This window comes from Salmo salar, chromosome 12, assembly GCF_965601325.2.
Source record: "Salmo salar chromosome 12, fSalSal1, whole genome shotgun sequence".
Taxonomy (NCBI): domain Eukaryota; kingdom Metazoa; phylum Chordata; class Actinopteri; order Salmoniformes; family Salmonidae; genus Salmo; species Salmo salar.
The window spans coordinates 93064703-93076957 of NC_138302.1; the positions used below are offsets into that span (position 1 = coordinate 93064703).

At 38.7% G+C, this 12255-nt stretch overlaps 1 protein-coding gene across 3 annotated transcripts in view; it reads right to left on the bottom strand.

Moving 5' to 3' along the window:
* Nucleotides 1-10766, bottom strand: part of LOC106566018 (immunoglobulin-like and fibronectin type III domain-containing protein 1) — a 36359-nt gene extending 25593 nt beyond the window's left edge. The window contains exons 1-14 of one of the 3 annotated variants that reach the window (XM_014133800.3): nt 10644-10766; nt 7866-7958; nt 6421-6447; nt 4553-4579; nt 3614-3736; nt 3310-3449; nt 2981-3080; nt 2832-2858; nt 2677-2725; nt 2270-2459; nt 2046-2159; nt 1785-1947; nt 1378-1650; nt 694-1275 (exon numbers count right to left, since the gene is read on the bottom strand). In XM_014133800.3, coding sequence (XP_013989275.2) covers nt 694-1275; nt 1378-1650; nt 1785-1947; nt 2046-2159; nt 2270-2459; nt 2677-2725; nt 2832-2858; nt 2981-3080; nt 3310-3449; nt 3614-3736; nt 4553-4579; nt 6421-6447; nt 7866-7905 — 1855 coding nt within the window. In that variant the 5' untranslated portion in view covers nt 7906-7958; nt 10644-10766. The remainder of the gene's footprint in view (nt 1-693; nt 1276-1377; nt 1651-1784; nt 1948-2045; nt 2160-2269; nt 2460-2676; nt 2726-2831; nt 2859-2980; nt 3081-3309; nt 3450-3613; nt 3737-4552; nt 4580-6420; nt 6448-7865; nt 7959-10643) is intronic. The other 2 variants (XM_014133802.3, XM_014133803.3) reach the window with 2 other exon arrangements.
* Nucleotides 10767-12255: the final 1489 nt, after the last annotated feature.

Consider the following 12255-nt stretch of genomic DNA (forward strand, 5'->3'; position numbering starts at 1 on the left):
ATCAAAAGTTTCTGGAAACAGTTTAATCTTCTACATTCAGATGTAGTTACACACATTTGTATATACAGAACCATGTGTAAAAAAGGTTAGCAAATTATCAAAAAAGCAACGAAAAGTTGCTGATGATAACCCCAGCAAAGACCATTGGACATCAATTTTCCCACTAATAATTTGAGATAAAAATTAAAATAACTTTTTAATTTAATGTTACATATTCGTACCAAATGTACATACATTTTTGCTCTAGTCCGCAGTCAGTGGTTAATATTTTTTTTCTTGATGATTAATCTACAATCTGTGATTATATATCATACAAAATATCACAGCCATTTTATTCTAAATGTCTTTGATTACTGGCCTTATCCAACATGCAATAGTCAACCTCTGTCTTCTCTTACCACGTCACATCCAGAGAATCGGTCAGTCTGGTATTTCACCGCACTCCAGGCCTCGACTCCTTTTCCAAGTTGATTATCTTAACCAATGCACATATCATTCATCTTATCTCCTTATTTATCTTTGGCAGCAACTCAAAAGTTGAGAAGCGTCATCAAGTTAGTCTGCTTACCACATTTACGTTAGCAGCAACACAACAAGAGCAACAAAACACTACTGCCTACACAATGTCCTTAAATGTAGGCAACATTGAGTATCCTAATGTACTGGGATAGAAAAAGTTGTTGAACCATTTACCTTTAACTCCATGTCCTTCTCCATCCCCCTCTCCAGCACCTGCTCCAGCTCCTGCTGCATCCGCAGCGTCCTTCTCTGCTTGGGCCCGTCTGGCTGCATCCGCAGCGTCCTTCTCTGCTTGGGCCCGTCTGGCTGCATCCGCAGCGTCCTTCTCTGCTTGGGCCCATCTGGCTGCATCCGCAGGGTCCATCTCTGCTTGGGCCCGTCTGGCTGCATCCGCAGCATCCTTCTCTGCTTGGGCCCGTCTGGCTGCATCCGCAGCGTCCTTCTCTGCTTGGGCCCGTCTGGCTGCATCCGCAGCGTCCTTCTCTGCTTGGGCCCGTCTGGCTGCATCCGCAGCGTCCTTCTCTGCTTGGGCCCGTCTGGCTGCATCCGCAGGGTCCTTCTCTGCTTGGGCTCGTCTGGCTGCATCCGCAGCGTCCTTCTCTGCTTGGGCTCGTCTTGCTGCATACAGGTCATCCTTTTCCTTCTGCAGCTTAGCTGACTGCTCTGCAGCTATCTTAGCCAGGTCCTCTCCTCCACCACCAGCCGTGGTGGTTTTACGGGACGTTTTTTTCCCACGCATGTTTGGGTCATTATCGGCTGAGTTAAGAGGGACATGGAAAGAGGGGTTTAAGTTCAAGTAATAGGCTTCATGTTTATGTTAGTTTTTGCTTATAAAATATTGTATCACAGTTGTCCCACCTTCCACAATAAGCCAAGCGTTGCAGGAGGCAATGCCAGCCATGGCAGTGTAGACTCCTTTGTCAACTTGGGCACAATCTTTCACCTTTAAGCTGTGAATGAGGTGGTCTTCTGACACAGTGATGTCAAACTTGTCCCCTTGTTCGAGAGGGATGTTCTTTCCAATCCACACAATCTTTGGGAAGGGGTGGGACAAGACACACTCAAACACGGCATCCTCTCTCTCCTTAGCCTTCACCTCCTGAATCTTGACAACAAACATCACTGGTATAACTGTAGAGGGAAAGACAGTACGATATTGGTGGGAAACATTTCTCACAAACATTCCTCAAGAATAATCAAATGATATACTGTGTTACAGTTGCTAAATTGGTCATACAGAAAGGTAGGAGAAGACGCATTCTTACTCTTAAAATCAGTTGAGAAACAATTGGCATCCTCAACGTCCACCTGGTACAACCCAGCGTCGTCTGGCATCAGGTCGTTGATGCTAAAGATATACTTTTTGCCAATTTTGTTTAGGTTGTGCTTCCCGCTGCCGTCGTCAGAATAGGGAACCATGACCCCATCCTTTTGGGCAGAAAAGTCAAACACATTATGCACTTCATAACATATTTTGTCAATCAATTAGCTTATCACTGGCTTCCATGGTGGGAGGGAGGACGTACCTTGAATAGGAAAACCTGACTGTTGGGATTCTTTAGTTCCATGTCCAGTTCAAACTCTGCTGAGCCATCTGTTTTCACCTCAATGTGTTTCAGATTTTGAAGTTTTTCAACGAACTATAAAATTGAAAGAGAGGATCAGGAGAGACTAAAGCAGGATGGTAAATTATTACCCACAAGGTATAGTAATCTGTAAATTGTTTGCCTTATTGCATCATCGCTGATACCTTTGCCTGTTCCTCCTCTCTCTCTTTCTTCTTTAGGTTCAGCTGCTTCAGCATCCAGCGGAAGTCAGTGACTCCATACTCCATACAGACCTTATCATAGTCCTTCTTAGGTGAGCTCAGCATCACCTCCCAGAACTTTGGATCAATCTCTCCCTCGTTCTTCTTTAGTTGTGGTTTAGTTCGTACAACCCTTTAATGGGAATAGGAAGAGTTAAAACTCTGGAGAAACTAGTGGTTGGCCATCCTTATCTATTTGTCAAAACACTGTCCTTGATATGTCTGTCTGAAGTATAGTCCAAAAAATGTTCTGAAAATGAATTAATGGTTTCCAAAAATGGACATGTATGTTCCCAAAACGGGACATGAAGTAATTGTTTCAGATATTTGTACTTGAAACAGTCATTTACTTCCTCTTAAGCATTTTTCTGAAATCCTCTGGTGCCGCTCTTTTTGGACCTAGAAGAGATTAAGAATTAAAATAACTATCCGGATAAATAGGTGTTCTTGAATCTTCATGCACTAAGGAATTGTGTAATATTAGGATATACAATAATTTTCACACCTGTTGTCGCTTTCTTCTTGAATCCAACTGAAAATAGAAAACAATAAATTTTTCTGATGAGTATTGCTAATAGAAAATGTGTTCTAGCAAGTGAACACAGTGCCATTTCAATGAATCATCCTAATGACATAAATCAATTCATTTCTCACCCTCAATAACATTCAAGGTGGCAGTGCAAACTGCTCTTCCATATTCATTGGCGGCAAAACATTTGTAGGTGTCAGCTTGTTCTGCTGTTACATTGGGCATCTGATGAAATGACAACATTGCAGTGAGATTTAACCCTACACTCGATCGATACCACACCAGACATACTGTAGGTCTAGTGCTTTTAGAGAGAAATGTAATGGCAAGGCTTTCTCCTGCATTGGCATCCTTGCAATATCACTTGTTTTATCAGTGGAATAATTATTAGATAATGACAATTTAAAGGGTTGATATTGGTTGTGCGTGCCATTAGCTTGCTTCTCCTACTTACCTCAAGAAAGTATTCTTCCATAATCTCATCATATCTACTGATATACTTCACTGGATCCTCCAGCGGGCCTTTGTTCCTGGCCCAGGTGATGTTTGGTTTAGGCACTCCGCTTACCATACTTTTGAAAAAGGCTAATTTACCTGAAAGCATAGATATGTGTATTGCACTATGAACATTAATGCTCTATTTAATTCTATACATGAAAGTCACCAAATGTTAATGTACTCTGCTAGAAACAAAGTGTTCTTACAGCCCAGAAATCAAGTTTGTGCACGTCAGTTTATACAATAACAAGAGACCCTACCCTCTTGGATTGTCAAAGCGATGGGCTTGCGGGTGAAGTCGGGGGTGGACATGCCCTCTGGTACTTCCTCCACAAACTGTGTTATCATAACTCCAGGGACTCTGGATCTTCTTTTAATAGCCACTGTTGAAGTCCGAAAACAAATACTCTCAGCTCGAAGTTGTTGTGAAGAAACAAGACCAAACAGCAACCAACATATAAGAAACATCTCCTGAATTAGAGAAATATTACAAAACATCATGAATGTTTTGTGTAGGTCAGTATATTATCACACCAGTTTTAAAAAAAGTACTCTCTTACACATCAATATTATACATGGGGCTGTATTACTTTGGTTGGCTGCGTTTGAAGGTGCATTTTAGTCATTCCGCCACAAGTGGTCAATATTTGATTTCCGCAGCAAAAAGTAAAGAGTGAAATGGAAAGATTGAAGTTATTCTAAATAATTGTATTGCTTTGCATGGAAACAAATATAATACATAACCCCAGTGAATAATATTGGAAAAATATTTTGTTTAAAAAAACGTCAGTAAATCTTTAGATCATTAGTAGCTAATTCAAATAATATCCTTTATTTTCAATATTTTACATGAAACTTGGTCCTGGAAAGGAACATTGTATCGTCACTTACTAATTAACATTCGGATGTCTTTAATGTTAATTTGTTTAATCGTTTGAAAAACAACAACATCAGAAAGTTCAGCCCTCCAGGACTGGGTTTTCAGTAACAATCAGGATAATCATCAAATAACATAAATCTTCACTGGCGGATGGGGGGATCGTGAATGGAGCATTAATTATGTGTGCACCAATTTTGTTCTCCACCATCTTGAAGTGATTTTTTAACCAGAGTGATTCTTTTAAAATATGATCACTGTAAACATGGCATGCATTGAGTTGAAGTGCATTTCAGCAGTTTCCCAATGTCAACCTTCCTACCTTGACCCTGGGGCACCCAGTCATCTTCTGCTAGTAAAAGCATATGCCGCACATGAATGGAGGCAGACAACAGAACAAAATACTGACAAACTGGCACAGCTTGGTCTTCCCACTGGGCACAGATGTCAATTCAACGTCTATTCCATTCCATTGAAATAACATGGAAACAACGTTGGTTCAACCAGTGTGTGCCCAGTTTGTTAACACTGACAGAGAAGGCAGATATATGCTAAAATATATCTCAGTGGGCTACACAGTGCATACAACTTATGACAAACAAGGTAGAAAAAGGGACATTGTAGAAGCAGGCATTTCTCCAAATTGCTAAAAGACAGACACAGGACATGTGGTAGAGGGTGTTCATTGGGTAAAAAGTTTTCAATACACCCATTTTATAGTACTAAAATCTCCAAAACAATTTCCCAGTTCAAGCCTCTTAAAATATTTATTTTACAGCACAATACAAATGACTATGCCTGCCCTGCACATTGCTACCATATTTTTTATTTCGACTCAATGTTGGTCCCAATAGATAAAACATGGATTTGCCAGAGAGGAGAGATCGAGATGGTTGAAATCAAATGTCATAATACTTGATTGATTTCTTTAAGATTATCTTTAGTGTCCATTCATTCCATCTCTTGTGTCATATTTATAATTTATCATCTGTTCCATCAATGAATGCTTCTGGATGACATTGCCATTATACTTTTTTGTAAAGTCAGTATATTTTCACACCAATTTTAAATGTGTACACTCTTACACTTCAATATTATACATGGCGCTGTATTACTTTGGTTGGCTGCTTTTCAAGGTGCATTTTAGTCAACCGTCCACAAGAGGTCAACATTTCATTTCCACAGCAAAAAGAAAATAGAAACATTTATGTAATTCGAATTAAATGTATTGCTTATTTGCTTCACATGGGAACAAATTGATACTTAACCCGAGTGAATAACATTGGAAGAATATTTTGTTCAAACGAGTAAAGTAAATATTTGTATCATTAGTAATTCAAATCATATACTTTATTTAAAATATTTCAAATGAACCCTGGCCCTGGAAATGAATGTTTTCTTGTCACTTAGTCTTAGGCCATACAAATGTAATTATCAGTTTAACAGCTGTCCCGCTTCACATTTCTTAAAAATAAAATATAAAGTTGAAATTTTGTACTGAAAATTGCAAAATTCTAGCTAAAATAATGTTCTCAAGCTTCTAGTAAAGAGATACACAACTTCCTATCAGATTATGAAAAGCTTTGTTTGCCTCAGACCTGGCTGGCACATGCTTTCAATGATTTTATCCCACTTTTGACACCAATGGTGAATGGGGGACTCATACCCGAATCACTGTGACTGCCATTAAAAACCTTAGCCATGACAAAGCAGCTAGAATCTATTGATAAAGTTGCTAGATGTTGAATTTTACAAGGTGGTGCACTTTTTTATTTTTTATTTTATTTGCTCGCACACATCACTTAATATGAACATGAAATCAGCTAAACCGGTAATCAAGTTTGAATGGCCTTACTGATTTACCGTATGATGTTACTTAGTGTCATCATCAATTGAAAAACAGCAACATCAGAAAGTTCAGCCCACCCAGGACAGGGATTACGGTAACAATCAGGATTATCAATTACATTATCAATTATATTGATAATCATAAAATCACATTCATCTTTACAGGAGGATGGGGTATCATCAATAATGGGAGCACCGATTTCCTTCAGCACACTTGATTCTTTTCTGCCCCATCCTGAAGTGATTTTTTTTTTTATCAGAGTGATTCTTTAAAATATGATCACTGTAAACATGGCATGGATCGTTAGGTTGCAGTGCATTTCCCAAAGTTAACCTTCCTACCTTCACCATGGGGCGCCCAGTCATCTTCTGCTAGTTAAAGCATATGACGCACATGAATGGAGACATACAATAGAACTAAGATACTGACAAACTGGCACAGCTTTGGCTTAACAATGACAGAGAAGGCACACTGGCAGACATATACTAAAATATATCACAATGGGCTACGCAATGTGTACAACATACAAGAAGAGCTACAACATATAACAAACACAGAAAAAATAGAGACAGGTAGCACTACTTGAATTCATTCTAATTGTAATTTAATTGTAGCATTAATTGAAGCAGGCATTTAAAAAAATGCTAAAAGACAGATACAGGACATGTGTTAGGGGGTGCTGGTTGGGTAAAAGTTATTCATTACTGAAAATCTCCTAAACAATTTCCCAGTTCAAGCCTAGAAAAATGTTTTATTTTACAGCACAATACTAATGACTGTTCCTGCAAACCACGTTGCCTTCATCTTGAGGTATCTTTCAGTGCTACCATATAAAATGTTTCTGCCTGGAGTCAGTGGTCCCAGTAGATAAAAGATGGATTGCCAGAGGGGTGATACGGAGATGATTGATTTCATTTAGAGTATCTCTAGTGTCCATTCATTCCATCTCTTGTGTCATCCTAATCAGGGTTGCATTGTTTGGAGATAGTCTTACCATCTTTTCCTTCAAGTACCTTGTCCTGTGTGGCTCAGTTGGTAGAGCATGGCGATTGTTGTGGGTTCGATTCCCACGGTGGCCAGCACAAAAATGTATGCACTCTACTGTAAGTCGCTCTGGATGAGAGCGTCTTCTAAAATGAAATGTAAGGATGATAGTGCTTCTCCAGATGATGATGTTTTTTTCCTGCACCTTTATATTGCTTGTTTGAAGGGAATTTCTTGGGACCATTGGACAAGATGAGAAAGTGCTCTGTTTGATGTCTACCAACATGTCTACAAGATTTGTTTGCAGGGAACCAGATGGTTCAGAAATATACAAGGATGTGTTTTGTTCTTGAAATAATGTCCAAGAGATTTGAGATTGACAGATGCAAAGATGGATGTGACCAAGATGCTCAGAGGAACGAGCAGTTGATGTCTGTTTCATATACTTGGCCAGAGTGTAGAATATATTTATTTATCATTTTATTCTCATTAAATTAATTTCCCAATGGTTGTGGCACTTTCATTAAAGCGCTTAGCCTGCAATAACACACTCATATTAGCTTGAAAGATTGCACAAAGTCAGGGGGAACTTGAAGATGGATAGAGGATGGTCTTATGGGCTCATTTGTTTTTAGTTCTCTTGTCTAGTTATTTCTATCTGCAGTAGGACCTTCATTTCCATGTTGCTGTACTCCTTTAACCTAAAAGTCATATTTGATATTGGGTGATTTGGATCAACCAAATGTAACCAATGTTTTGGCCGAAAGGGTAGAGAAGGTCAAGGGTTATGTATGATACTTACCTTGCCCTGGTGGGGGTGCAGTTGCCCCTGGTATCTTCATACTGGTATCTGGACTTGTTGTAGGCCAATTCAGAGTTAGAAAGCTGTTTATGTCTGAAAGAACATTGTATAAGGTTATACTTTTGTAATTCAGAAAATTATTCATACATTTTTCATAACACCTTACCACTGTGGTATGTTTTGTAAACTGATTTATAAATTAATTAGAGATTTGATTATTGCAGGAACATACTCAGGATATTAGGAAGACATTAGACAGTCCCTCAATGCTATTTACTCTGAGGTCATTCAGTTTCACATATCCATCCAGACCTGAATCCCTCTTATCGAGTCCTGTCTTGGTTGTCATGACGTATCAGCATACCTCGAGACAGCCTTGACAGTCACCCAAGAGATGCTGGCACTATAAATGGGGAATATGAAACTTCACATGACGACGGACGACTGACTGACTCAGTCTAACTACCGCGAGAGACTAATGGCTGTGCCAATAGTTTAATCACCCTAATACCAAATTTGGTATTGAAGCAGTATTTGGGGCTCAAGAATCTGATTTTGCTAATATTTTGGGAATCGATAAAATATTGTATATTACTGTCTTTCATTTTAAGGTTGTGAAGTCCTTGTCCAGCAGTCTTACAAAAATAGAATACACATTATCTGAAGTATGGACTGAAGGCCTAGGGAAATGTGTGGTTTTGCTCTCTCAGTTCCCCATTATATTTGACCTTCAAAAATGATCACTCTGACCAATAAAGTTATATTAAGATTGATTTGATATGTATTGCGTCAGGAGTAACGCTAAACCAATGGTAAACACATTTATGGGATTCTCTATTTCAAGGGATCCTACTCAATCCATTTGTGTCCCTTGGGTGGCAAGCTCATAGGTCACATACCTCATTAAACGATAGGCACACTGTCTATCAGAATGTAATAATGTCAATCATAGCAACAGAATCTTGAATAATAAAGAAATAATGTTTCAGTAAAGAGAATAAAAAAATGTAGTAATGCTTTCCATTATACACTCTTAGAAAAAAGGGTTGCAAAAGGGTTCTTCGGCTTCTTAGGTTCTTAGGAGCACCCTTTTTGGTCCCAGGTAGAACCCTCTTGGCTTCCATGTAGAACCTTCTGTGGAAAGAGTTCTACATGGCACTCAAAAGGGTTCAACCAGCAACCAAAAAGGGTTATTCAAAGAGTTATCCTATGGGGACACCCGAATAACCTTTTTAGGTTCCAGATAGCACCTTTATTTCTAAGAGTGTAGTGCCATTCATTGACTTATTTCCATGTATTGTATTCCCAATGTTGTTCCCTAGAACTGTATGTTTTCAAAAGAATGAGTACTAACAGCACCTAGGAACTCAATCATCCTAGGACATGATCTTTAAATGTCCAAGGATATTAACAATCCACAGATTCTCTAGTTGCGGTATTATTGGTACGTCCTATCCATGCAATATAATTATATACAATTCTGTAAACTGTGGTTACAATTATATCCAATGTTATGATATAAGACCAGTTAGCAATCTTTTCAGCTCAGGGAATGATTAAATCTTAAAGTTAAACAAAAAAGAAAAGTAATCTAAAAGCAGAAATACTGATATTCCTGAAAAAAAGTCATTGTTTTCTATTGGTTGTAATATTGGTTGGGGCTCCCGAGTGGCGCAGCGGTCTAAGGCACTGCATCTTAGTGCTAGAGGCATCACTACAGAACCTGGTTCGTTTCCAGGCTGTTTCACAACTGGCCCTGATTGGGAGTCCCATAGGGTGGCGCACAGCGTTGTCTGGGTTAGGGTTTTCCCGGGGTAGACCATCATTGTAAATAAGAATTTGTTCTTAACTGACTTTCCTAGTTAAATAAAGGTCAAATCAAAAATATTCTTCACACTTTCAGAGATTTACAAACAAATCTTAATAAACATTAGTCTTGAAAGTTTACATTTTTTGTCTAGCAAGATAGTCTTCACTCACACCCAATTATTCAATTATTCAATTCTACATTTTAAATGAATTGATATTCAAATGGTGCAGACCAAGCCAGAACAGTATTGCTGAAACCTACACCATTTAGCTAAGATTATCATTCAATCATATCTCTCAAAAACACCCGTAGAACATCTAGGGCTGGGTTCTCCAACCCTGTTCCTGGAGAGAGTTTCCCTCCAGCCTCAGTAGTTTCTAACCTGATTCAGTTTGTCAACCAGTTATTATTAGAATCAGGTGTGCTAGATTAGGAATACGGATGGTAGCCCTTTAGGAACAGGTTTGGAGAGCCATGATCTAGAGGGTCGCACAATATGAGACCATACACACTGGGCACATGTCAGTTCAACGTCTAGTTTTGATTTACATTTGGTTGAGTCAACAAAGAATGTTGTTGGATTTAGGTTAAAAGTTGGGTGAAAATAATATGAAATTCCCTGACGTTGATGACTTTTTTCAAATCCAATCAGTTCTCCACGTTGATTCAACGTCATCACATATACTTCTTTTGGTTGAAATGACATGGAAACAACGTTGATTCAACCAGTTTGTGCCCAGTGGGTATTTACATTTATGCCATTTCAAATGCACCAGACCTAAGTTTACTTCGTCTTTCATGTAAAACTCTCCGTTGAGATCTACAGTGTTAAGAGTTAAGCCAATGAATAAATATCAAGCCACAGGATTAAGTGAATGGCACAAACTCTTCCCTGGTGAGTGTGTGGGAAGCCCTCCTAGGTTCATCCCTGATCAAATAGACCGAGCAGCAGTCTAGAAATTACTTACCTCCCAGTGGTAAGTCCTCTAAGCACGACTCCTCTCCTTTAGATCTGTCTTGGCTGTCTCCGATACTTCGGCACTGCCTCCCCCCTTTTGTTAGGTGATAAAGTGGAACACGTAGAAACGCTCTATGTACTTACAGTAGACCCATCTGGAGTCACATGGGTAGCCATTTAGTAAATATAATTATATTGACGAGATGGGATCGGGTGGGGGGTTGTAACCCCATGCAGTTGTAAACATTACTGCTCCTTGAATTTGATCATGGTTCAAATTGGCATTGTGAGAAGAACTTGGAGAATGCTGCAAGTGGGTGAACATCTTCAATTATCCCCCAATCACTGTGGGATCAAGTTGAAAGCTGTACAAATGGTACTCAACATATACCAGGTATACAGGATGCTGACATCATTGTACTAGCTTAGACATTCCAACAGAACAATAAAAGCACGCCAAATTCCATCTGGACATTCCATGTCAGTTCATGACAGGTAATACACATCACCTCACTGCGAAGTCTGTAAAGTACTTAAGTAAAAATACTTAAAATACTGTTTTGTAATAGCGGCAGGTAGCCTAGTAGTTAGAGTGTTGGACTAGTAACCGAAAGGTTGCTAGATTGAATCCCAGAGCTGACAAGGTAAAAATATGTCCTTCTGCCCCTGAACACGGCAGTTAACGGCAGTTAACCCACTGTTCCTAGGCCGTCATTGAAAATGTGTTCTTAACTGACTTGCCTAGTTAAATAAAGGTAAAAAAATAAAAACTTAAGTAGTTTTTGGGGGTATCTGTTATTTACTTTTTATATTTTTTAAAACTTTTACTTTTACTTTTACTCTCACTACATTCCTAAAGAATGTAATGTACCTTTTACTCCAGTTTCCCTGACACCCAAAAGTACTTGTTACATTTTGAATGCTTCATTCACTTATCAAGAGAACATCCCTGCTCATCCCTACTGCCTCTGATCTGGCAGACTCACTAAACACATGCTTCATTTGTAAGTGATGTCTGAATGTTGGAGTGTGCCCCTGGCTATCCATAATTAAATAAAAAACAAGAAAATGGTGCCGTCTGGTTTGCTTAATATAAGGAATTTTAAATGATGTGTACTTCTACTTTTGGTACTTAAATATATTTAGTAATTACATTTACTTTTGATACTTAAGTATATTTAAAACCAAATACTTTTAGACTTTTACTCAAGTAGTATTTTACTGTGACTTTCAATTCTACTTGAGTCATTTTCTATTAAGGTATCTTTACTTTTAGTCAAGTATGAAAATGTGGTGCTTTTTCCACCGCTGAGGATTTATGGCTCCACAATGGCCATGTAATGACCTGCTATAGGTGAAGGGCTAATAATTTACCTAAAGGCTTTGGACTTTCTGTTTCACAAGGTCTCAAGAAACACGATCGCTCAACTATGTAGTTTATTGGCTTGTAAATGTGAATGTGAGACTTTTTATTTGGAAGGGAAAAAACATGTGATTCTAGTTAGTCTAAATATGAAGTAGCATATGGTTCTCCCACTTAGCAACAACAAAAATACCAATGTCAATATCCAGTGAGTGGATTTAGATCAAGTTCAATGTCTCATACTGATCCTGATCTTGAC